Genomic DNA, 27,744 nt, shown 5'->3' on the forward strand with positions numbered 1-27,744 from the left:
AACACATAATAGGGAGATACACTAATCAGTAGCCGAAAGAAAATATCACCAGCCATAACTGAACAGCTGTCGAAGTTGGCTATTTAATTATGCAACTGGAAACCGACTATGCAATTCTTGTGCTCAACCATGAAAAAGTGGATCGGAGCGCAAACAAAATGTTAAAGACAGTTGTTTAATTACAGCTGATTAATGTATTTCCCAATGTGGGTGCTGTTCTAATTATCTAAAAAGATGTCAGTATCCCACCCCAGGGGTAAAATCTCGCCTCCAAAAGCATCTTTACTGCTATCCCTAGCAATCTGAATGGCAAACTGCAGAAAATTAAAAAACATGGAGCAAATTTTAGGACATCCTGCTTCCTCATCCCTACTTCTCATCCATCATTTCCACTTCTCATCCATCACCCCTGCTTCTAATCCCTGTTTCACATCTATCATTCCTACTGCTTATCAAAAATCCCTACTTTGCAAGACGCAGTGGTAGTATCCCTTGATGCAGCCATGGCGTTTGACACAATTGAATGGTCCTATATGTTTCAGTTTTAAAGAAATTGGGATTTGTCCCGGGCTTATTGAAATGGATTCAGCTTTATATAAGGCTACACTGGCCCAAATAGTAGTTAACAATCGTAAGTCCCCAATATTTCTGCTAGGGAGGGGCACCAGGCAAGGTTGCCATCTCTCCCCGCTGCTTTTTGCCCTCATGCTGGAGCCACTGGCGATGCGGATACGGAAAGACCCCATCATAAGCAAGTGAGCTGAGGACTGGGAAGACCGTATTTCTTTATGTGCCGATGACATATTGTTGTATGTGACCTCCCCCGTTCCTTCCCTGAATAGAGCGATGGACATTTTTATCGTATTTGGGAGATATTCTGGATATATTATAACATTCAAAATCCACCCCGAGCACACATAAGTAAAATCAGGAGTCCATGAAGTATCAAGTAAGTCCAGTAGTTTTCAAGCCAATGTCCCAATTTTTATTCTGTCTTTCCAATTCTCAAATGAAAGTAGGTAACTTTTCTAGACACAGCTAGATCTTCAGTTCACAGCCAACACGTGTTTCGTCGTGCCATCTAATGCACACATGACTTCTTCAGGGCTGATATAAACGATTCTTATTTGTTTGTACGCGATAAGTCAATCAAATAAAGTCATAAATCTTGCTATTATCTTCAGATTCCTGTATTCAATATTCAACAAGTAATATGACCCAAAAAGGCTTGTCCAAATACTAAATTGTGCACGAATAAGTCATAAATGAGATAATTCAACAAGCAACTTCTCCAACACTCATTTAGGGCACGAGTGTGGGGGACACAAGAGAATCACAAGTCCTTAACCTGAAAGGAAAGCCATATTCCCAATCTCCGAATTTTTCTACGTTGTATAGTATCTATATTAAAATGATTATGATGTAAATACTGTTCTAAAGTTCTAAGTCCAACACGAGTAATTCACGCAAACAGAAATCACGAGTTTGTGACCTCCACGGAGTACCGCGTCTCGGTAATCCTATTGACCCAACCCAATGGGATTTCTAAAGTTGGAGACTTATGGAGGGGAGGAGGGATAGTCACTTTTGCCCAACTGCAAACTGAGTACGACTTTGCAAATACTGAGTACTTTAGGTTCCTTCAGATCAGGCACGCACTACAAGCTGGTATAGCGAACAGCGAGACGCCGCCAAAGTCCTCCCTGTTAAAAGACAGGGTTCTGGACATATATATGCCGGGAAAGTCCATTTCACTGACTTAAAAGAAACTAATCAATAATATGTCTGACTCCCTCCTCAGGCTCCGAGTCAGGTGAGAGCACGATGTGCCGGAATTGAAGGATGAGGAATGGATTGAAGCATTTACCTATCCCAAGGAGGCTGCTATCTCCTCTAGGATTAGACTTGTACAATTGAAAATACTTCACAGAACGTACCTTGCCGGCCCGGCACTGGTAAGGATGGGCTATAGATCTGAGCCAGAATGCATGAGGGGATGTGGGCAGGAGAGAACTTTCGTACATACACTTTGGGAATGTAGGGGTATACAGAAGTATTGGTCTGCAGTGACGTAGTGCATGGAGGAAGTGATGGGTTACAAGATTGAGTATAGTATAAAGTTGTGTATCCTGAATATATGGGGCCCTACAGACCTAAACAGCACAGAAAGGATACGGGTGACACTTGGTATGATAATTGCTAAATGGAACATTGCTAAATTGTGGAGGGCGCTGGAAACACCGACACTTACAGCGTGGGAGAAGGACATGGATTGGTGCATGTGGACAGAGAGGACAGTGTACGAATCTAGAGGGTGTCCTAAGAAATGGTCGCAGATTTGGGAAAAATGGAACGGATATAGGGGAGGCATATGTGAGCCCCAACAGATTATCCAGAGGCAAGATTAGGGGTAGTTTAATTGTAATTTGGGTCTAGCTAATATTGTCATGACATTGAAATGTCTCAAGGTCTGTGGTACAATTTCAAACCCGTAATCTAACCTCGGTTGCCAATGTTTGTAAAGTGTGTACATTGTATAAGCTTGTCTTTAATAAAAATAATTAAAAAAAAGAATCGCTACTTCTCATTCATCATCCCTAAATCTCATCCCTGCTTCTCAGTCATCCTTACTTCTCATCCCTGTTTCTCATCCTTCATCCGTGTCACCCATACTTCTCATCTCTGCTTCTCATCCATCATTCTTACATCTCATCCATCTATTTACTTGTCACCCATAATCCCTATTTCTCACCATACTCCCTACTTCTCATCCATATTTCTCATCCATCATGAGATGGGAAGTAGAGTTGAGAAGTAGGGCCGAGGAGTGAGAAATTAAGGATGTTCTAAAATGGATGCTGGACATCTGAATATTTTGGCGAAAAGGCCACATTACCCTGCTCTCAGATCCCTAAACTGGTATCTGTTGAAACAAGATCCTGCTTAAAACACTGTGCACTGTAAATAAATCCATTCATAGTCAAGCACCAGGCCTCCTAATTAAGCTTCTTCAGTTCTACCATCCTTCACAGAATTTGGAATTCTCCTTTGACAACCTCCTGGCTGCACATCCCTAAGCTTCTAAGATTTGTGGGCAAATATCTCCACTTTCAGGGTACCTTTTTATTGAACAAATTTCTTCAACTACTGAGATTGTAAAATGACTTCCTTAAACTGAGAAGATGACAAAAGACTCCTAATTCGCCTGGCCTCTGCAGACGTGGACCGCCTTTCCACTGCTTGATCCACTGTAGAGCATCTACATTGAAAGCCAGTAAGACGCCCAAGTCTTGAATATGATTGTTCATCCTTGACGCTGAATGTTTTTTCATCAAAACGAGACACATTTGACTCACACTGCAGGATTCAATTTTGGACAGTGTCGATTCTGCCTCACTCACACTTTACCCTGCTGCGTTATTCCAATGTCTCATTCCCTTCACCCGACATCTGAGGCAGTAATTTTCAATTTGAGTGCTTTACAAAAACTCTAAATAAATACATAATTTTGAAAGATTCGAAGCCCTGCAACTGGGCTTCCAGAAAAGCAGTCCAAACCCCTTCGACATGCCAGACCAGGAGTCACTCTCAAGTCCAAAGATAGAGTATTCAGGGTACAATGAACGCCTTTAGAGCATCCACTTCAGGTTGCACAGGGCTACAAGATGGTGGCCAGAGAAGCATAGTTGAAGACAGAGGCCAATTAATGGCCCACCTGATGACACTAGGTAAAAGTTTCTCAGAGGACAACAAATGCTGCTGTAGGTTAGCTCATATAAATGCATTTCTAAATTTTATGGGCCCATATCTGCAAACTAGCTGTCTGCTGTCAAGATTTCAGTTGGCGGGGCACCAAACGGGCTGTAGGCACCCACCACTAGACCACAGCGCTACACCAGCTGAAACAGAGAAACATAATGAAGCATCAGAAGCCAAAATATCTTTATATATGAACATATCCGGAACGTAGGGTGATGACCCAATTCTACTGGTTCTGTAATCAGGCCAAAAAGGTTCAGCCAATGGCCCATAATGCTAAATCTGGGATCAGCAGAAAAATCTTGAGTTGGCAAACACCATGCTCATCTATGAGGGGTACACTGCGGATACACTTCCGTACCACTAGAACCTTGGTAGATTGTCTATCAAGAAGGTCCATGGCACACCTCCAGTGGGCTTACAGTCACCCAACATATGGCAACAAACTGCAGCTTGCATATTACTGTACTACCGCCAAGCACATTACAACAAATGTGGTTCACATATTACTGTATTTCACATTACATTTCTCAATTACACCTCACACAGTTCATACCACACCTTATATAGCTCAACCTGCATCCACATGCTTCTATACCACCTCCAATACAGCCCAGGAAACTGCAGCTCACATGCTGCTGTACCACACCCGACATAGCTCAACAAGTGCAGTTCATGTATTACTGTAACACACCCATTGCAAATCAAGACTCAGCAGGAGAGCTATAGCTACAACACATCCATGAGTTCAACAAATCGCTATACTACACGCCACCCTATGATGGTCTACCAGTTGCAAATAGCATATTACTTTTCCACGACCAACAGAGTTCACTGAACCAAACTGCTTGAATATCCCTGTCCCAAACTCTGAGGCACATTATACAAAACTCAAACTTTACTCTGCTCCTTTACTGGAGTACATTTGAAAAGACTTCACTCATAATTCTGTTTCACCATGCATTTTCTGTTCTAACGCTATGTCTCCTGTGTCTCAGCATGAGCACTGCTAAGCACTACCTGGCAGATATCAAAGACTGGCCCTGCCACGTGCAGATCAGAGCTGGTGCTTATACGTCTGCTCTCTGGCTCTGCTATGATCTTACAAACAACTCCCCAGCAGTGAGTCCTAAACACTCCTGAGAATACTTCTGTCTACCTCCTTGCACTACATTCTGCAAAAGCCTTTAGCAAACTATATATACAAATAAGCTGCTAGCGCTGTTCATCTGTGGTAGGAAGAGGCATGATCTTGCACAGCAGCTCCTATATGGCACGTTGTGTTATGTGTATTTGTATTGCACACAACTCACCCGGGAGAGTATCCTGGCGCTGAAGCAGGAGCTATTTGGGCTGGGAGAAGAGCCAGGTCTTCAGTTTCTTGCAGAATTCAGAAACTGAGGTGGAGACTCTGATGTGCAGGGGTAGGTCATTCCAGGCTTAGGAGTGAAGTAGAAGGCACAACCGCTGGATCTTGTTCTGCTTATGCAGGGGACTTGGGCAAGTAAGAGTCCAGCTGAGTAGAGGAGTCTGGAGGGTTTGTGGACGTTTATTTGGTTGTTGGGGTGCATGTGGCCAAGGCTGTGTAACGTTCTGTGTGTGTGAGAAGTATGAAGAGTGCTTGTTTGTGGATTGGGAGCCAGTGGAGCTCTTTGAGGTGTGGGGTGATATGAGTGAGAGGTTGAGGGTGAGCTTGGTCTCTGAATTTGTCATGGTCTGGAGTCTGCTGGTCAGTTGAGTGTTGATTCCAGCATGGAGTGTATTGCCATAGTACAGCTTGCTGGTGACGAGGCTTGGGTGATGGTTCTACGAGTGTTGGTGGGGAGCCATTTAAAAATCTTGAGTGTGTAGAAGCAGGAGACGGAGACTGTGTTTACTTGGTCAGTCATGTAGAGTTGGTTGTCGATCACTATTTTGTTTTTTTTTGCGTGGGTTGCTGGGAGGGGTGTGGGTCCAGGTTCGGTGGAGCACCAGATAGAGTCTCAGAGTGAAGAGTCTGCCGGAGATTATTGCTTCCGTCTTGTCTTTGTGGAGCTTGATGCAGCTGGTTTTCATCCATCTGGCAACTTCAGTCATGTAGTCAGAGAAATGAGTCTGGGGGTTTGGCATCTTGTAGAGGGAGAGTATGAGCTGTTGTCGTCAGCTTATGAAATGATATGGATTCCACAGGCGTGGAGGATGCTTGAGAGTGGGGTCCTGTAGGAGTTTGAGTGCTGAGGGACTATCCTTGTGGAACTCCGCAGAGGAGGGTGGCGGCGTTCGAGGTGAAGAGGAGGGTGGCGGCATCCGAGGTGAAGAGGAGGGTGGCGGCGTCCGAGGTGAAGAGGCCAGGATGACTGACTGGGTGCAGCCTGCCAGGAAGCAGCAAATCCAGCGCAGTGCGGGACCTTGGATGCCAGCTTCGTTGGATAAGGATGGGGTGTGAGACGGTGTTGGAGACTGCAGAAAGATCGAGTAGGGTAAGGGCCCCGATGTCACCTCTGTCCATGATTCTCGGGCTACCGTCCATGGCAGCGTCCCTTCCTCCCCAGAGCTGCAAGCTTAGCACTAGTTTACAGTCCTTGCTTGTATATTTTAACAAGTTTATATTGAACAGCTACATATGGAAACACACACTATATCATTGCTGTAAACAACTACCAACATCTGTAAACACTTCTCATGTTAAAATCTCAGGGAAGGGAGCGCTATAAACCTACAATAAATGCCATCTGTTAGACCTGTCAGCCCTTTGGGTGGTCCCTCCTCATCATTATTTATTTTGTCCCACTTTTGCCTCAAACCCTGTTAAGATTTTTCCTTTTTGGGAACCACCAGACTTTTTAGTGTTGATGCAGTGTCAGGGAGCCATTTTCCCTACCCCTGGAACTTCTGTCTGAGGGCCTGAGATACAAAATGGTGGCCACCCATTGTCACCTGTGACATCACTGGAACCTACTAGTACCTTCCAGAACATTCTAGAACCCTGTGACAGTGTGAGGCAGGTTTGGAATGTTGGGAAGCCAGCTCAGAGTTGGCAGTTGGAATTGGCAGTTGGCACCTGACTAGTGAAGGGAGAGGACAGAGATTCAGAAGGAGGAAGGAGTGAGGCAGCAGGGGTGGAAACCAGTGCTTGGAGTGGGGTTCAGAAACCCACCCTTGATGCTAGTCCCTACTGACCAAGCCCAGCCTAGTGCCCTGTGTGGGATAAAGACCAGAAAATCATCTTAAGGACCTGAACAGCCGGAACAGGCCTTAAAGGAGAAGAACAGCAAGTTCCTGACCTGTTTGGTGGAATCCTCCTGGAGACCCAACGTCGAGAAGCCTGGAGACCTGGAGCCCGAGGTGGAGAAGCGGCGCTGACAGAAGGCAGACGTCGTACCCGGAGCTGCTAGAGGTCGAGTGAGGGCGCCGACGGAGGTCGTGGAGAGACACCGGAGGTCAAGTAGAAGTCACCTGAGGTGAGGCGTCGACGGGGGAGTGAAGTCCGCCCTCCGGAGTCGCCGGAAGCTGAAGTGAAGCGCGCAGGAGGTCGGGAGTGGAGATCGCATTCCGGAGTCGCCTGAGGTCGAGGTGAAGCGCGCAGGAGGTTGGGAGTGGAGATCGCACTCCGGAGTCGCCTGATGTCGAGGCGAAGCGCGCAGGAGGTCGGGAGTGGAGATCGCACTCCGGAGTCGCCGGAACCCGAAGTGGAGCCGACGGAGGTCGGGAGTGGAGGTCGCACTCCGGAGTCGCCCAGAAGCGGGGAGACCGTGACCCTGTGACGCCGGAACCCGACATCGAGCCGAGGCCGCCCAGCGTCATCGATCCGGAGCCGCCTCACGGCATCGACCCGGCGTCAGGTAAAGCGGATCGACCCGACATCGAACTGAGGCCGCCCAGCGACATCGAACCGGAACCGGCCGACGGCATCGACACGGCGTCAAGCGGAACCGATCGACTCGTCATCGAACCGGAGCCGCCCATCGACGTCGACCCGGCGCCGAGTGGAGCCGAACACCGAGAAAAGGGCAGTAAGTGGTAGAAAGGGCATCTGAGGCCCTGTGGAGCCCTAAAAGACCATTCTAGGGGCTAGTGGGGTGTTAAGACAATTCTAGGTGCTAGGGGGGGTGAACTGAGACTGGTGCAGGGACCTGTGTGAGGGACTGTGTAGTTGGTGAGCCAGAACCTTAGAGTACCCTCATTTTACCTCAACTTAGGCCCCAGCCTTGACCACTCTAGGTGGGACGTCCCCAGGCCACCCCAGTGACCACAAGCTGTACTTGGGCATGGTAAAATCAATCTACCTCATAAATGTGATCTGATTTGCAATTGTTTGACTGCTTATATTATTTATTGAAGGAGTGTTATTTATTGTCTGACTGTATTTATTCCTGCCTGGTATTTATTGTCTGACAGTATTTATTTGCCCTATGTATTTATCGCACCTCTATTTATTCCTTGTGTATTTATGACCTAAACCTATTTATTGCACCTGTAAAGTGTTATTATTTAATTGACCTGCTATTTCTGAAGAAAATCCTTTTGTATTGTATTTGTGACATAACCCTGCAACTAAGAGAAAATTAAGATAAACACAAAGAGATTCTTTCATAATTTTTACGGTGTAGTGTCGTTTTTGGAACGGATGAACGCATGGTTATTGTGAGGGTGTGACGTACGCTTAGCACGGTGCCTGACCCCCGACCGCTCGAGCCAAGCTACCCCTTATGCTGGAAAGGCCGGGTGACTGCTAACCCGGTTGCCCGGTTTTCTAACACCGTCATTCACTGTAAATGTTTAGAATAAATATATTGTCAATTGATAGATTACTCAAACATGCTGCTGTTGTTAAAACTCACTACAAACTGCTTTAAATTGAGCACTCTAACTTAATCAAGCTAAATAAGCTACAGTCTCCTAACTGGCTTGACACGTTTTAAATCCTCTCTCAAATCACCTTGAAGTATCGCCCTCTGCCCTACTTTCTTACCAATACTGAGATCAGGACCAGGCATGTCAGCGGATTGAAGTGCATGTTGGTGAATTTTCACTAAAATAAGCCCAAAGATAATTAAGCTCAAGAAATTACCACCTCTATTAAACAGGGATCAGACGCAAGTCTATAAAGTATTGCTGATGCAAAAGCTGTTTCATAACACAGACTGGATGCCCAGTTCATGGGGCTATTTAAGGGGGGGAGAGGTCAGGATCTACACTAGACACAGTTCAAGGGAGAGTCTAATTAGCAATTCAACTTGTTTCAAGTCAATGCAGTGGGCTTGGTGTTGAACTGAAGTAGGCACCTATAGCAAGATCCCCATGGGGTACCACCAGCCAACTGTGCATAAGCTGTCTGGTTGGTAGAGGATCCTATGAAAGTGGAGACACTCACTGGGCCATAAGCTTTGCCACTCGAGACATGGAAGCAGGACTGTGGGTGAGGAGACAACCACAGTTTAAATTAAATAAAATGAACTTCTGAATGTAAAGGGCTAGAGAGAACGCTCAAGTGCTTCCATAAAAAGCAGAACTGGTGGAGTCAAGGGGGCATTACTCCACATCTGGGCCACAGAGGAAAAGCTCTTTGTCCCTCTTTGAAAGCTCCTGTGTTCCTAGTTGGGAATGGATCCTTTCTTTACATAAGGCAGTGCAGCTCCTTCCTCTCCAAGTTGTAGTAGAAGGTTTCTAGAGAATGCATAGTGCTGGTCCAAATGCTTCCAGGTGGACAGCGGATGTAATGCCCTGGTAAGATGTCTTCCTGGACCAGTGCTAGCTTCCTAGAATACCAGCCGTAGCATGGCTACTGGCTGAAAAAGGAATGTATAAAACTGTGTTTTAGGGTACTGGAAGAAAGCCAGGGTCAACCTAAAGATGAATTTTCTTAGACTTTTTCAGCACTGCCAATCAGACATGAGTGTACCACCCTGTGTATTTACAGAGGAGCGGAATGCAAGGAAGCAACTGCTATAAGCTAGTCAAGCGTTTGGTGCATTCCTTCTGATCGATACATGGCATGCAAAGCCATTGGATAGCATTGACCCTCATATGCACTTAAACCATGCTACGCATATCACACTGCTCAAAACACGCCCTGGAATGGAAATGGAGTACGGACCTTAGTTATGGTGTGTAGTGCAAATTTTAGAGGAGAGAGTGCAGCTCATCCGTGCAGGTGGCGGTGGGTGGTGCTCAAGCCGCGGTTATGCGGATCTCCGCTCGTGTCTGTACCTCGAAGGGTGTTATACTGTGTGTATCTCTTCTTGTAAATAACTTCAGGCCTCAGTCTCACCTGCTAGCGTGGCAGTTCTTCTCTGAGTCTGACTCTTACTGAAAACAGTGGCTGCCTGCAAGACGGGGTTCTCACTCTCTTTCCTCTCCTTTCTTTTATTTGCACCCCTGTGAAATGAATCCAAAAAAGAAAATCACTTTTGCTGGAAATCAATGTCGTATTTTTCTGGCATTTATTTCCAAAGGGCAGCATCGTGAATAAAAGTTTAAAAATATGAAAAATGAATAACTAAATAATGTAAGACAGAGTGGTAGCAAACTGGCCAGATTTATTGTATTCACACCCAAACACATTAGCGCCACTTTTACAGAGTTTGCCAGTGAAGCGCTATTTTTGTTGTCTTGGCTTTGTTTTCCCTGGGCTTGGAACTAGTTCACCAATCCTGGAGGTACTGCAATGTGAGGATTGAAAAACAAAATTTGTACTGCTGCTCTGTATCTAGGGATGTTGTCTTTTTTTACCATACTGCTTACGTTTTGTAAGGATATAAGCAATGGCCATTGAAATAGGTCCATTCAGGGCCCTGTAGTCATGTCCTTAACTTTTCAGACAAAAGCACTCACTGATTTCTGAACAGTGAGTGTAAAAGCGTTAAGGTAACCATGTTGTTCCTGCTTACATTTCACATGGTTTGTGAAATTTTGCATCCCCTTTGCTTTTTCCAGGATGCTGTCACTTTTTTTTGTTGTAAATATAGGCCACATATTGCTCTTGCCCAGTGTGTAATTTCAATTGAGCCGCATCCAGGTGTTTATAGCTGGCAACAATTGGGTTGTAGTTGAAGGCAGTCTGAGTTTTTCTCAGTGGGGCAGAATGGTGTTCAGTGTGGGGGAGAGGATGTGGCACAATGGCCAGAGCTGCTGAATTTGGAACTGGGGAACCAGTTTCAGCCTTCATGACCAGTCCATCAGACCACTCTACTGAGAGAGCACTATCTCATGCTAGACCTTATATTAGAAGCCCCGGTGTCGTAGCACCAGCAGGGGGACCGTAGCATGACAAGTGTAGGTTAACTTTCAAGGCTTGTCCACCACTATTCATACTGAAGTTCACCTCCAGTCTTGAGGGCAGGCCTATGAAGCAGCACACCCTAGAACAACAGTGACCCTGTCACTGAGATCACAGGACCCTTGAGAAGGGCCAGCTCTAGGGTGGTGACCGCACCAGGTGCTGACTTTAGGCGGAGGCATCATTTTTGCAAGTATATTATGGTTTTAAAAGCGCTTGCTGCCTCCTTCCTGGCCTCCAGTAATTTTCGGTAACAATAAAAATGTCATGATGACTCTGGTGATTAATGTTCTAAGTAGAGAGATCGGAATTTTGTCTAATGGAAAATTTGACTCATGGAAAGGTAGCTCAGAGGGTTAATGTATCTGCTGCAAAGAACATGTACCATGCAGATCACAAAGTGCACATAATGTAAATAGGCCAGTGGGCTACTGCTTTTGTCAGAGAGATCCTTTTGTTACTTGCAGTTTATAAGTTAAAATCCTAACATAGAACAGTGAGCTATTAACTGTCATCTACTCCGCAGCAACACAAGTCACATTTTTTATTAACTTTTGATACGTTTGAGCTACAAACAATGTATTCGTTTAAATGGTCAGATCATGCTGCAGATCTTGCATTATGAGGCAAATATGGCAGAGCCATTATTATTTTGAAAACATTTGCAAACTAGGATTTTTAGCCATTCATGTTTGAACTGCTGTTGTGGAAAAGGGAGATGTGCTGATGACAGAAACTCCATGGCTCGGAGACAAATGGCTTGTGCTTTTTATCGTATTTGGGGACATTCTGTGATTAGAAGTATATCCCACTTTGTGACTACATTTTACTGTCAATAACTCATTATAACCTTAAATAATCATGTGTATCCATTGGTTGATTAAACTGGGCAGTCAAACCAAATACAAAAAATAGGGATGTTTGCGCATTCTGGCCACACCTCTGGCTCCACCCACTGATCCAATCCTTGGGTTATTCCCGCCCTCTGATTCTCCACACACAGTTCCCCTACTTTTGTTCCCCCTCTTCGACCACTGATATATCATGTTGCCGGATAGTGGGAACACCACACCAGTATAAAGTACCATACCTATGATATTATAAATTCCAATAAACTGTTGACTAGCAGGTAGCCCACTGTACAACCTGATTAATGAGTCATTATCACACTGTTGTTAACAAGCATAGGGGTCTCTGTCTGCAGAGGCACGGCTGGGCGCTCACTGTCTACACAGATTTGGGTGGTAGAAGAATAAATTGGTTATATTTAAATTCATGTTTCATGCTCGACATTTCATTTTTTAGTGTTCTCTGTAGGAATGTCTGTGATTTATGACTGGATATCCTGGTGCTCTATAAGGTAATCATTTACTATGCTTTAAAAGTGAATACAATCTAATGTGTAATGATCAATGTGTTGAAAAATGCTTTGTTTTGGACTTCCTTTCTCCCAAATTTTCTTGGGGTGGAGAAGTTCAACCCCCCAAACTCCCCCTAGTAGTGGTTGCTCACTGCGCTTGCTCGCTACACACCATGTGGGGGCTGGTCTCACTTTTACTTTGTTCCCTCTGGTTCACTACTTGTGTCTATTTTTGGTGCTCTCTGAAAGAATGTCTATGGGTACGTATGACTGGGTGGGTAACCTGATGTTCTTTAAGGTCATCATCTACTATTTACTGTGCTTTGAAAGTTGATACAATTTGAATATGTAATGAAAAATGTGCTGTAAAATTCACTATCATGAGACCTGGCAGCCATCTGTAATTTGAAATGTGAAGACGACACAAGGAGTGAATCTGTGGCGCTATCATTTTTCAGACCGACCATTTACTTCTGTCACTCCCATAAGAGTACAGGAAGGGGGGCGGGGGCTATATTTGGCTGCCCTTTATTGGGCATTTATGTGCTATTGAACTGAGACATTTAATTGGAATAGCTTGTAGGAGCACCTCCCCCCGATGTCCATGCCTGGGTGGGAGGCTCAACTACGGTGTCATTGTCACACGACTCCACCATGGTGGAGAGCTGCCTGGCAGAAACGCATCCACCTGTTAAATCTGGTTAAACCGCCAGGCACGCCCTGAAAGGAGGGGGAAGCCGGACTCGGGGCGGAGGAGGTCCATGAGGTAAGTCGTGAGGGGGTGACACCATGAGTTACCCGCACCGGGTGACACAAACCCAAGTGACGCCAATGCTTGCCACTTCAAGGGCGCAGGAAAATAGGACTGCACTCCTAAGCTAGAATCAGCCACCAGCAACTCTCAGCCTCCATGTAGCTGGTAGGGTGACCAACCGTCCGTAAATTTCACGGACCGTCCGTAAATTGGACCTCACGTCCGTTGTCCGTGAGGATCCCTTTTACGGACGCCTTTTGTCCGTAATTTTAGGCCTTGCAGGGAACAGAGGTGTTCCCTGTGAGGGGCCTCAGCTCCTTGATGGGGACGCCTCACACTCATCTTTGAAGCACAAGAGCAGCCCCACCCCGCCCATTGTCATTCTGTCTGCGGCTGATTGCCACATCCAGAATGACACTGAACCATTCTGGGCTGTGAAAGCATGTGGTGGTCTCCTCCAGTCTCGGGCTAGGGCAGGGCATTCATTCTCTTAGGGTTAGATGGACGACATTTGAATTTAAGACTCCTCTTAGGCGGTGTTATGGAGCGTGACACTGAACACTAGTCTAAATAACCTACAGCAGTACAAGGCTGACTTGAAATTTCATAACGTGGAACCCCATTTTGATTCTCACACAAATCTAGGTGTGAGCTGAGCATTTAGTAAACACCAGTGACACAGGGTACAGCATTTTATGGGTGGCATGTTGCACTTCATTCAGTATTGACGTTTTGACCCCCAGAATAAGGAATAACTGTTTACCTGTGAATATTTTTCCCCGATTGCAAGGGCAGAAACTCAGATTTCGCACTTTTCTGTGTATGATTTGAGCCAGGATTTGACTGGGGAAAATCAGGCAGGCAAATAAATACCTGAGGGGTGCACAATCCATGCCTTACTCAAATTCCCACATCTCCTGCAGGTGGCGGACGAATTGGGATTAGCTCTTGTTTTTAATGGGGCCCTACTGCACTTAAGGGGACCACAGTACACAAACTGTAGGATTCCCATTACTTACCGTGACCCAGACTCTTTTCCTTACAAGGCATTCTTCCATGACACTATTGCTACAGGAGGAGAAGATACACCAAGCAGGCAAACAAAAATAATATGTAGAAGAGCAGAACCACGATTGCAGTGTACAAAGTAAAAAAGTAAAAAAGAAGATCTTATAGTCCGTTCACGGTCCCATCGTTTCAGAGCTGAAGCATTGTTAATATTATATACAACTAAGCCATAGTTGCTGCTTCTTTATTTATTTATGCAACTAACATCCATTGACAAAGCCAATAGTCATGGCTTGTTGTAGGTCTAATCTTACTGGATGCAATGATAGAAACTGCAAAATACCAGTCGGGAGGCACACTATGCTCAGCACATATTTTTAACTTAGGTGTCTTAAGCCAAGCCCTTAATTACAACAGACACACCCCTTGGAGAGACCACCAGTTTTTTCATCGCAAGTAAAGCCCTGGAAACAACACCATGTCACAGTCACCTCACGTCTTGGCACTGTGCATCATGCATGACTCATGACTTCCAAGTTTTCAGATTGCCTATGTGCAGGTGCATAGTCAACCCTCCCACACCCCAGCCCTAGCTTTAGGAACTACAGCGAGGGTGAAGTTCTTGATGGGCCTCTTCTGTCTGCAACTGGATGGGTGGGTGGATGGATGGGTTGGTGGGTGTATGGGTGAAGTGTGGCTGGAAGGATGGGTGTCTAAGTGAAAGGGGACTAGAGAGAGAAAGGGAGGATGGATGGATGGAAGGATGGATGAGTAAAAGCATGAATGAATGATTGGCAGAATAGATGGGCAAATGAGTGTGTTGATGAGTGAAAAGAAGAATGTAAAGATGGATGAGTGAAAGAATGCATAATGAGTGAAAGGGAGGGTGGAGACCAGGAAAGGGTGGACGGATGAGTGACTGGGTGGATGGATGAGTAAGTAAAAGAATGGCTGGATGGGTAAAAGGTTGGGTGGATGAGTGGATGGGTGGAAGACTGGATGGATGAGTGAAAGGATATCTTGGGCAAAAGGGTAAATGGTTGGATGGATGAGTAGATGGATGGATGGGAGGAAGTGAAAGGATGGATTGGGTAAAAGGGTGGATGGATGGATGGATGGATGTATGGATGGATGGATGGATGATGGATGGATGAGTGAAAGGGTGGAAGAAGGGATGGATGAGTGAAATGATGTATGGAAAGATAGATTATGGATAGGTTTGCAAATGATTGAAAAGGTTTGGATATGGATGGGCACACAGATGGAAGGACAGAATGAATGGTGAAAGACGTAGTGATGGATGAAAGAATTATTGGATCACAGAATGTAAATTATCATATAAATACCACAAAAAGACCTGCACAGTTGCGCAAAGCTGCACACATACTAAATAAACGTGAAGTGCGCGATTGTCTCAACCTAATATAAACTTATTTTGACTTGAACTTAAGTGGTTGTCTATTTTCTTACTTTTATACTATCGCGCAAGTTGCTCTGATGTGTCTGTAAAATGTACATTTTTTCACAAAGTTTTGTCCTGAATTTTGACCCTCTGTCCTGAATTTTTAAACTTACCGTCCTGAATTTGCACCCATGGCAGTTGGTCACCCTAGTAGCTGGTGTGAGGGAGCAGTGGTTACCATCTACTAAGGGTGTGGGTATAATTTGACGGCTGTATATTATAAGCAATTTCAAATGGTGCTCCTCATTATACATTGACGCCAGTGATTTTAGCTAATTATATATACGTGTTGCACTGTATTTGTGTTCCATCCAACTGCAATCTACCAACACTCCTCCAGAAATTAGATCTTCAGTTTACTCCACCAGACCATACTGGACTTTTCAGGTCAGATAAGTTTGCACTGCAAGAGCTGGGCATTATGTGGTTACTAATCAAACTGAGAGAAAAAAAGTGAAGGGCGCAATTCTTGAGAATCGCAGACACTGAAATGACTCTGGCCTGCATCCCTGTCCATAGTTTACTCATTAGAACACAGGCTGTTTCCCTGGTTCAGGTCCTCTCAATTTAACAAGTGTTCCTTGGCTTTTTCAGATGCATGGTTACTTTCAGAACGTTGAATGCTCTCAATAAGTGCTCACTCTGCCACTCCAGACAGAGATGCACCTAATGCCAATCAGCGCTGGTGATGCCGCTACTGCAACAGTGCCATAGGTCTCAACCTGCACCTCACTGATAGGGCCAAGCCCAGCCTGGAGCTGCTAGTGCTTCCATTCAGAAAGGATGTGGCCTTGGAGTTCAGGCTCCGCTGCTCCTAGAGGTGCAGGATCATGGCTGATTTGAGATCTGTAGCAGCACAGTGAGCAAAACAAAATGATGGATTGGAATGTGGCCCAGAATACTTACAAGCGGCTGAGATTCATTCAAGCATTCCACTCATCACGTTTGTATTTCTATCCAACTGCGGCACACTGAGATAGTTACAAGCATGATGGGTAACAATTCAATCAATTACAAAAATTAAATAAGGTATGAGTGACGAATGAGATTTGTTTTCCTCTCTTTGCCTATTATGTAGTCCTTTCAGTGCAATGTTGGAAATTTTGAAGTTAATCTGTTTCTAATGAAGATATGGTTAGACTCTCTATAGGGCATTGTTTGAGTTTTAGTGAAAGAGAAAATAGAATACAAAAATTTTTTTTTTAATTATGTGATTAAAACATGCATATGTATGTTATTTTTTCGCATTTTTGCTCTTTTCTAATGTTCATATTATGTTTTCTGTTTAGGGATTATTGACAAAATTATTCTGTGGAGGACTTTATTTCTGTCAGTCCTGAAGAAGGTGGCCTTTATCATTACACACCACCGAAACGCGTCGACGCATAGATTGTGGGTGGAATTTGTTGCGGAACTGAACCCCAATTAGGGTGCATTGTCACCAGATTGTTTCTGTTCACTGTAATTACAAATCCACACATTCAAGACATAACTCTGATGTCTGCTGTTGTTCCTCCTATTACGAAATTATATGTATGTCTTATTGTCCCTTTTTATTTGTTTTGAGGGTTATATTTCTTAACTATGTGTGTCTTTTGACATAATGTGCATATACATTTTTTTATCTTATTGTCATAAGTGAGGTTTGTCTTTTTGTCACTTGCTTTTGACTATTCTATTTTTATGCATTGTGATCATGTGATAGCTCTTTTTAATTTGTTAATAAATTTCAATCAATGCTTTTTTTATCAATGAAAGAGTCTCTTTACTGATAATTTTCCAACATTACACGGTAGGCGGTCCCAACCTTATCTGATAGTGTGTAAGTGGATGACTGATAATAGGTTTGTTTGTGTATCATAAGTCTTTATCCTAGCACAAAGAGAAAATTCGTTTTAACCTAACAATTCAATCAGCACTTGTTTCAGTCAGAAACTGGGGAGGATAAAGGATGATGGAAAGCAGGAAGTGGAACTACTAACAGGGGATCCTATGCACCGACCCCCTTGCGAACAGGGTTATGATTGAGTCAATTAATACAAATACACCTTTCCATCTGATTGATACAACAACGTTGTGTCCCAGGTTTACATATAAAGGATATTAGCTAAAAATGTTGGTGTTGATTCACAATGGGAAAGAGCGTACTCTTTGATGCAACCAATTAACAGAAAACATCCCAGGCCAATTCCAATATTCTTTCTATAGTCTTGATTAGTGATTAATGATAAAAACAAAACAGGCAATGCGTTTCGTTCCTTCTGGCTGTGGAACTTCTTCAGGACTGTAAACAGAATCAATACAGCATGATTTCTATTCCAAAATATGATTAAGAACATTGAATACACAAAGGGTCACCATTCTTTCCTGCAAGGGAAAAAGACGTATGAATGTGCGAGGAGTTTAAGCACATTTGTGTATCGGTAGCCAGTGGAGCTCCCGGAGGTGTGGTGTGATGGGAGTTCTGTGTGGGAGGTTCAGGATGAGTCTGGCTGCAGAGTTCTGAATGGTTTGTAGTCTTCTACAGTAGTTTACAGAATTATTTCCGAGTAACTTTATAGTAATTCTGGTCATGTTCGCCACTGCTTTAGATTGGCTGACTCACCCTGAAAACATTTGCTGATAAAGAGAGATCTCGATTTTCAAATGCGTGCCAATGACTCAAGTGGGGGCTCACTCTGGGCACCTGAATGATGAGGTGCTTACAAGATCACTAAACTTCACCTTATTGTAGGCGACGTGACTACTGCACCTAAAAACGTCATTCAACTGCAGCTCGCATGTAACTCAAGAGTGCCCAAACAAGTTTCACAGCCTGAAGCTTACACGTCTCTATAGAACCAGAAGCAAAGTGTATCTAATGTCCACACCCAACAATGATCACTTACCCTCAGTGCACACATTCCTGTACCACACCCAACAACATGCATCCGACAACAGCGTATATAACACTGTACTACCCAAACATTGAACCACAGCATATATAATAGTGCATCAATGTCCAGCAGCAATCATTCCACTATAACATACACACTACTATACAACACCACAACAACACCACACTACATCAACCCAAGCCACGCTCACCAGTCAATGCATCCAAGGGATTGCGGCATAACTCCCATAAACAAAGTGAATCCCCCAAATACAGCTCAACCTACAGTCCCATACACAATGTATTTCAACCAAATGCAGCTCTTAGACAAAAGGACCATGACATCCAACAAGGATCAACCACCTGACTTCAGGTCTGATGAGAAATGAATCCAGCACACCCAATAAATAACCATGAAAGCTCTCATAAGTCTCCCACCGCCCGGGCTGTGCAAGATGATGGGCCATCTAGCTCTTAGCCGACAAAGTTCTTAATGTTTTGTTCTCTGAAGCATTCCCCAAATAACCTCCCAAATCCAGGTTGTGATTTAGACAGTGCTCTACAGATCTTTCCCTATTTTCTCTTTTGATCTGTTTTTCTTGCTGTTGAAACCCAACATGTCATCTTCCACTAACATCTCAAAATCGTGGTTCGCGATTTAGTCATCTCAAAACCGTGCTTCTGCAATGCCGTTTGAGCAGGATTTTCGCCAAACATCAATTACCTCATTCAAAGCAGTCCTAAACTTTTGTGTGAGACTGGTTCACTGCACAGGCAGACATGACCACACCACACCCATTCTTTGCCGCCAGCCACCATTCCAGCCACAATTACTGAAAATGAGGTGCCACGAACATAGAGACATACAAGAAAATATACTTGCATACCAAACAGATCTATTCAATATATCTTGTAGTGCATGGGTCTGAGAAATCACAGAACCCTTCTCCATTCACCTCACAACTTCGGAGCAGCCACAGCATAGAAACAATCTTTCTCTGGTGTCGCCACTGCAACCTGGAATTCATGAACTCCTCAACCTTATAACACTGACCCACGCTCAATCTTCCGTAAGCAAATTATGTCTCTCCTTTTCACACTAAAAATCCCTTACCTCCCTTTACTTCTACCCGCCCCTGAACACTAATACCCCTTTCCTTTTATCTCTGCCTGCCCATGAAACCTCAAAACCCCTTACATCCCTTGACCTTTACCTCCCTAAACCCTAAAAAACCGAAATCATGCTCTCCAAAGACCTCTGGACTTTAAAACAAGTGTGAATTATTTCATGATTTTAATATGAAGAAATAAATAAATACAATCATATCTCACCCCCAACTCCTGCCACTCTTTCCTGCACTTATACAGACAACTTCCAGATAACACCATTTTTGCTGAAGCGTTCAGCAAATTCATTTGCTCCAGCATCTTCTATGAATAGATGCTAGCCACACTTGGTGATTTCAACATGTGGTTCAGAAGCATGGCTTCACCTTGAGCCCTAATCTCCAACATGGAAGCACAGTGGTTACACCAGCCCACCAAGAGGCTACAAAATCAGCATGGCATACTATCAGTGACCTCTTCTACTGCCATGGTATAGAAAATAGCCTATGGGTCACACCCATTTCCACAGAGTGACCACCAACCAATCCCATCTTCCATCGCCACTCCATCCCCGAACCAATCATTGTGGGTCAATGTCTGCTGGACGTGTGCCAGACAGAAGATACATAATCCTGCCTTGGTTAAAGCCCTTTGACCACTATAGTGCGCAATAACTTCAGCAGCCAAACAACTGCAGTCTCATTTCTCATCCTTGAAGAACCTCATCTCTGAGAGGAAATCAGGATCTGATTAAAGCTCAGCAGTAACAAACAGGCACCTCCAGGGCAAAAAGAGGAACAGAACACAGCCTGTCAGCAAACAATGCTTCCAATGCTGCTGAGACTCTGTAGGAAACAATGCAGAAAGCTAAGAAGAGTTGCTATATTACCCATCGCACCTATGCCCCAAGCCCTTTGAAAGAAATATTCATCATCATCTCAGAATCCCAAAACCATTCACGCTCCAAAGAAACAGTTTTCTCTTAACACCTGTGACTCTTAGGGGAAAAGTCCAGGGCCTCAAGGTACACCGGCTGCTGTTACGGTTTCCATTATAAACTAATGGGGTAACCCGATCACTGTCCATGGACCTGGGTATCGTATGATATAGAACAGTTGGTCCTAGGACTCATTTAGCCGTGCATCAAGTAAAAAAACATTTATAATTCAAAAATATTTTGCAAGCAGAAATATATTCAGAAAATAGTAATTAATACAATTATGCACCTTACGAGAAAGAAAATAGATACCCGCTGTATTTAAGAAAGACGGTCTATTTTATTCATAGTACCAATCCTGAAGGTAAAGACATTACCAAACGTGTATTTTATTTATTTATTCGTCAAGAGGTTGCTCCAAGAAAAATGAGGTGAAAAAAGGGGTGCTCTTGTGTGTAGTAAAGCTGAGAAAAGGCATAGAATGAGAATGGTTCATGAAAAGTTACAATGGTTTTGCATATACAACTGGTTGTAACATTAGCACCAGTTGATTGTGGCCTGTCCAAAAAAACATAATTTTTCATTAATTAAAAATAATTCACAAGGAATGTTGCAGAGAAATATCATCTGTTCAAAGGATGGGATGGTGTTGTCATATGGTACAGGCCCTTGGTAAAGGGTAGATGTCGACGTTTCAACCCGACTTATGGCGAAGGGGGTTTTTTCAACCTCCGCTTGCGGGTCTTCCTCAGGACATGGGTGAAGGAGGGGCAACCTATTGCAGGCGCCTGGCATTGAAAGGCCCTGATGACAGCTCCCAGGGACAGGTAGTCCGCATCACTTTTGCGGTAAGGGAGGGGTGGTGCAGGATGATCAAATCAGCCTGGAGAATTATCCGGTAAATGGTGAATCAATCACACTATTTACTCTTTCCGTGAGTCGGCGAGAAGAATCTCAAGCGACCATCCGTCACAGATACGGCATGAAAGCCATATTATAAATGTTTTTTTACTTGCTGCGCGGCTAAATAAGTCCTAGGACCAACTGTTCTATATCATACGCTATTATTGTTTCATCAGTCCATTGTCCAAAACCTCCATGCCCACCATAGCCCTCCATCCGAGAATTCCCACAGGTCACCTTTACCCACTCATTTTGCCTTTAAGGTTCCAAGATATTGCTCTGTACCAAACATCTAAGGCAATTAATTAACCTTGACCACCCATCCTATTCATGAAAATCTGAACTGCACAGCTGCGGCAGCACCAGAGAGAACCACTCTGAAAGCATTTTCTGATATTGAGTCTTTCTGAAGGACCTCATTTCTACTACATCAAACGTGTCCTGAAGAAACGAGAATCTATGTCAATGATGCCAGTTATTACGATCCACCAGCTAGGCACGCTCCGTTGACAAAAGGACTGACAACCATCAGCTGATAGGGTTAATCAAAAACAGTAACTTCCTCACTGCTGCCCAAGCTGTCTGCCATCTGTGCCACACTTTGGAATGAGCTCTCACCAGAACCTGGGATGACCTAAAAACCTCAAGCAGAGAGAAAGTGACTAACTTTACGTTTTCCCTGAGCAAGATTCCAGATTTGGACAAAGTATACCATCCCACTTCATTCGCCGATTCTCTCACTGGACTGGACCTCGCTTCCCTCTCAGTAAAACTTCAAATCATCCATCCCTCAACATTGCCCCATCTGCCTCACCTCTTCCCACGTCTCTCTCTACACTGTACTAGCCCACCTCCACTGTCGAGGCCTGTGTTCGAATAACAAAGGAGGCCAATGTCAGATTGTCTTGACAATACTACACTTGGCCAACTACCAGTGCTTGCATGCTCGGATCTTGCTTCTTAATAAATAACGTCAGCGGAACCAAGGACCATCTAGCAAGACAGAAATCCTGACGCATTATTACTGGTCTCCCCCTCAAACACCCCCTTATCACCCTTGGCCAAAAGTGCAGACTTATCACATCTCCCAAGCCATTTGGGATTTAGACATGGACTTAACAACTTCTTTGCACCTTCTCTGACTCAAAAATTGAATTGTTCCTTCCTGGGATTCCAGCCTCGAAAGCAAGCCATCCCAAACTTTACTCATACCCAATGGGTCTACTTCTACTCACTACACTGTAGTAAATTCTGTGCAAACTCCAACAGATTTATAATACAGCTTGAAAGCTCGATTTGAATCTCGACCTTTGGATCACATCTCTCAGACCTTGAAACAATTCGCTCGCTGCCAGTGGCTCAAAAGATCTTATTTGAAGCCTGCTGAATTGCACACAAAGAAATTCATGGAAGAGGGCCATTACACAATAAAGTTGTGAAGCTCTAATCCCAGACTACGCAATACCTAAAGACAGCTCTGGAATGAGATGCCTCGATAATACAAATGTCGTCTAGGAGGTACCTCCTTCTCGGTCCAGCCCGCATGAAAACTTCAAAATCCCTCTTGATGCACAACTGAAAAATACTCGACTAAGTCTCCTTCAAAACGGCCCTAAAGACTGGAATGTTCATTTCCTCCAATACTTGAGGCACTCGGTTTTCATTCACTCCACCTGTGAAAATGTCATGACCACCTCTTCTTCGAAGGAGCTCTAAAAACATGGCTCCTCCCCTACTCTGGCACTTGGGCCACTCGGTCCTTAACACCAAACTACAGCATGGAGAGGGCTTTCGGTCTCAAATGTGATCACGGGGAGAACTTGCCAAGATACATATGAAATGAGTGAAACTGGCAACAATCTTTTACCCAACTGAGTGGCAAATGCTCGCCCTGCCTCAGCAAAAAGCCAGCCACTAAAAGATTGGCGTGTGGTGACGCAGGCCTCCCTTGCTCAATTACAGTTAAGGTTTTATCAATCTGAAAAACGAATAATGGAAAATTTGGCGTTTTCCACTTCACGGCGAGTGTGGCTGCTTTTTGTTTCTCAACTTTTCAAGCAAATCTCTAGCCTTCATATTTGTAAATGTCCTACTTCACCTATCAGTAATTGAAGACATACTTGTTCCAATAGTGATGCTACTGAAGGGACTTTGAGCATTGTGCCACACTGCATCCGAGTTCCAAACCTACTACAACGCTTGAAGTGAGGTGGCAGGTAAATCTGTTTAGGTTGTGCTGTTGGGGTGGGGGGGGGGGGGGGGACTCGCCATACCTTGCCTTCTTGAGCAGTTGGAATCCTTGATGCTGGTCTCGGGGCCCCGGCCAAGCACCACAGCCTTGCCATCAGGAAGCAGTATAGGGTCGTGGACCCCATCCTGGCTCAGTAGAAAACACTCCATCGACACCAACTCTGTCAAACCTAGGGCAATAAATAGTGGTTAGTCTCAGTCTAGCGCCTCCAAAGAAGGGTAAACATATGCAAATCTTGAGTTCTAATAGTGAATATATATCATGTTGTCACTGCCCTGAGTCCCTGCATCTTACGACTGTCCGTCCGGGGGACCGACAGAACTGAAGATCAAGAATCCGTCAGTGTCCACGGCACTGCGGCAGCTCTATCCGCCCCATGGCATACTTCGAGGCGCTAGAGCATCAGGTGCAGCAAACCAGGCAGGGAAGGACAGTCTCATCACACTCACGCTATGAGCGCTTTGAAGTGGCAGCGAAGCGGAACAAGCACTTCATTTCTCACACCGGTACAACACTCCACGAAGGAGCAGAGACCTACCTCTTCACCCCGCACCTACCGGCAGCCAACTGACCTTGGCACGCACTGGTCGGAACAGCCGCCTTCTCGTTCCGCCCTGCCCCACCCTCTATTCAACCCTGCAGTAAAAGCTACTTCCTTCCCTTCATGCGTGGACTTCACGGAGCTGTGTAAACTGATTTGCATACCACGTGAGGTGTAGCCCTTGTTTGCCCAGTGCTTCCTCATTTTATTTAAAGCGCCCTATGACCCTCTGGGCAAAGCAGGCGCTAAGTAAATAACCCTAACACAGAGAAACAATTGGAAAGCGGCCAATTGTCATATAGCCTGGGTCCTCTGAGAGACGGCAGAGGTAGTCAAGAGTGAATCGAATGTACGAGGCTCGTATCTCTTCGGAATATCGCCGTCTCACAGGCGCCATCTGGCGGAATAGCGCTCCTTTATTATTTACTAAAACGCCTTTTTATGATGTCATTTTTTAAGTCTTTGTTATATTTGAACTATAATCCTCAACAGAAGCGGATATGCATTCCTCCAACTTAAAGAACAATATGCAGATGAAAATGATTTAAAAACAGATTCTAGAGATGCAAACACACATGCTTCAATGCTGCACAGAGTATCACGGCCTGGGGGTATATTGATTGATACGAGTGTATCCTGCATATATGGCGAGGATATGTTCACTCATAACTATAGGATATTACATATGTTCAAGTCTTCTGCAGTATAGATCTCATTCTGTGACCAAAACGTAGTGAAAAAAATGCTTTCAAAGAATATTCTACAAAATCCGAAGAGTTTTGGATGCAGATCAACATTGTCTTGCTACAAAACAAATACCGAAAAATAGAGTTCTAGGATTCCTAAGAGCAGGGCATATAACAATGATGGATAGAAAGACAGAGCGCAATGACACCAAAAAGGACCTCTTGGGGCTAGGTGGGTAAAAGATAAAAAGAGGAGAGAAATTACGAAGAATTAGAAAAGTGGAAGATCTTTAAAGCCTTTCGAAAGGCAACATGAGCACTGGTCAGATGGAGGGAGAGCGGGGGAGTATTCCAAGTTTTGGCACAAGACAGGCCCGGCTCCGGGAATTTTTATTTGGGTGGGCCAAGGGCGCATTCGGGTGGGCCACTGCGGGCCCAATTTGTCGCTTCTGGAGGTAGCCTACAAGCCCTAGATTACACCATATGTACTTGCAAACAGGCAGCATGATACAACAGATTGCTTCTGTGTGTACACTGCGCATGTGGAGAGTTATTTGAAAGTAAGAGCAATGTCTGGACCTAACTGCAAACCCTCGAATTCCAGCTGGCCAGGCAGTAAGAGCAATGTCTGGACCTAACTGCAAACCCTCGAATTCCAGCCGGCCAGGCAGGAAGAGCAATGTCTGGACCTAACTGCAAACCCTCGAATTCCAGCCGGCCAGGCAGGAAGAGCAATGTCTGGACCTAACTGCAAACCCTCGAATTCCAGCCGGCCAGGCAGTAAGAGCAATGCCTGGACCTAACTGCAAACCCTCGAATTCCAGCTGGCCAGGCAGTAAGAGCAATGTCTGGACCTAACTGCAAACCCTCGAATTCCAGCTGGCCAGGCAGTAAGAGCAATGTCGGGACCTAACTGCAAACCCTCGAATTCCAGCTGGCCAGGCAGTACGAGCAATGTCTGGACCTAACTGCAAATTCTCGAATTCCAGCTGGCCAGGAAGTAAGAACAATGTCTGGACCTAACTGCAAACCCTCGAATTCCAGCTGGCCAGGCAGGAAGAGCAATGTCTGGACCTAACTGCAAACCCTCGAATTCCAGCTGGCCAGGCAGTAAGAGCAATGTCGGGACCTAACTGCAAACCCTTGAATTCCAGCCGGCCAGGCAGGAAGAGCAATGTCTGGACCTAACTGCAAACCCTCGAATTCCAGCCGGCCAGGCAGGAAGAGCAATGTCTGGACCTAACTGCAAACCCTCGAATTCCAGCTGGCCAGGCAGTAAGAGCAATGTCTGGACCTAACTGCAAACCCTCGAATTCCAGCTGGCCAGGCAGTAAGAGCAATGTCGGGACCTAACTGCAAACCCTCGAATTCCAGCTGGCCAGGCAGTACGAGCAATGTCTGGACCTAACTGCAAATTCTCGAATTCCAGCTGGCCAGGAAGTAAGAACAATGTCTGGACCTAACTGCAAACCCTCGAATTCCAGCTGGCCAGACAGGAAGAGCAATGTCTGGACCTAACTGCAAACCCTCGAATTCCAGCTGGCCAGGCAGTAAGAGCAATGTCGGGACCTAACTGCAAACCCTCGAATTCCAGCTGGCCAGGCAGTACGAGCAATGTCTGGACCTAACTGCAAATTCTCGAATTCCAGCTGGCCAGGAAGTAAGAACAATGTCTGGACCTAACTGCAAACCCTCGAATTCCAGCTGGCCAGGCAGGAAGAGCAATGTCTGGACCTAACTGCAAACCCTCGAATTCCAGCTGGCCAGGCAGGAAGAGCAATGTCTGGACCTAACTGCAAACCCTCGAATTCCAGCCGGCCAGGCAGGAAGAGCAATGTCTGGACCTAACTGCAAACCCTCGAATTCCAGCCGGCCAGGCAGGAAGAGCAATGTCTGGACCTAACTGCAAACCCTCAAATTCCAGCCGGCCAGGCAGGAAGAGCAATGTCTGGACCTAACTGCAAACCCTCGAATTCCAGCTGGCCAGGCAGGAAGAGCAATGTCTGGACCTAACTGCAAACCCTCGAATTCCAGCTGGCCAGGCAGGAAGAGCAATGTCTGGACCTAACTGCAAACCCTCGAATTCCAGCCGGCCAGGCAGGAAGAGCAATGTCTGGACCTAACTGCAAACCCTCGAATTCCAGCCGGCCAGGCAGGAAGAGCAATGTCTGGACCTAACTGCAAACCCTCGAATTCCAGCTGGCCAGGCAGGAAGAGCAATGTCTGGACCTAACTGCAAACCCTCGAATTCCAGCCGGCCAGGCAGGAAGAGCAATGTCTGGACCTAACTGCAAACCCTCGAATTCCAGCTGGCCAGGCAGGAAGAGCAATGTCTGGACCTAACTGCAAACCCTCGAATTCCAGCTGGCCAGGCAGGAAGAGCAATGTCTGGACCTAACTGCAAACCCTCGAATTCCAGCTGGCCAGGCAGTAAGAGCAATGTCTGGACCTAACTGCAAACCCTCGAATTCCATCGCCCCGGCTTCAACACAAGTACTTGAATGCTAAGCCTATTATAAAGCATTCAAGATTAAGGAAGTCCCTATTACTACATGAAAGCGTTGACACCATTGCACTAGAAAGGCTGGCTATTTACTCGTTGCAATTTGCCCAACACTTATTTCTCTGCACAAATGCAACTTTAAATATTTTATTTTCTTGTAATTTTTTTGCAAAGTACTTTCATGGATAACAAATCTTGAAAAACAGTAACATATCTGAAAAAAGAGAAAGGAGGATTTTTGAAAACTGCCAGCAGTTTTCACACCAATCATTTCAAAACTAGCAGTTCCAGTCATAGAGGTAACCTTCTATTGTTCTTTGAAAACTCCCTTAAAAAATCA

General features: G+C 45.0%; 1 protein-coding gene across 2 annotated transcripts in view; it reads right to left on the minus strand.

Moving 5' to 3' along the window:
• Positions 1-24,334, minus strand: part of LOC146809403 (bifunctional polynucleotide phosphatase/kinase-like) — an 85,006-nt gene extending 60,672 nt beyond the window's left edge. Inside the window, exons 1-2 of one of the 2 annotated variants that reach the window (XM_085616244.1) lie at positions 24,213-24,334; positions 23,697-23,843 (exon numbers count right to left, since the gene is read on the minus strand). In XM_085616244.1, the coding sequence (XP_085472370.1) occupies positions 23,697-23,823 (127 nt within the window). In that variant the 5' untranslated portion in view covers positions 23,824-23,843; positions 24,213-24,334. The remainder of the gene's footprint in view (positions 1-23,696; positions 23,844-24,212) is intronic. The other variant, XM_085616245.1, reaches the window with a different exon arrangement.
• Positions 24,335-27,744: the final 3,410 nt, after the last annotated feature.

This window comes from Triturus cristatus, chromosome 7, assembly GCF_964204655.1.
Source record: "Triturus cristatus chromosome 7, aTriCri1.1, whole genome shotgun sequence".
Classification (NCBI taxonomy): Eukaryota; Metazoa; Chordata; class Amphibia; order Caudata; family Salamandridae; genus Triturus; species Triturus cristatus.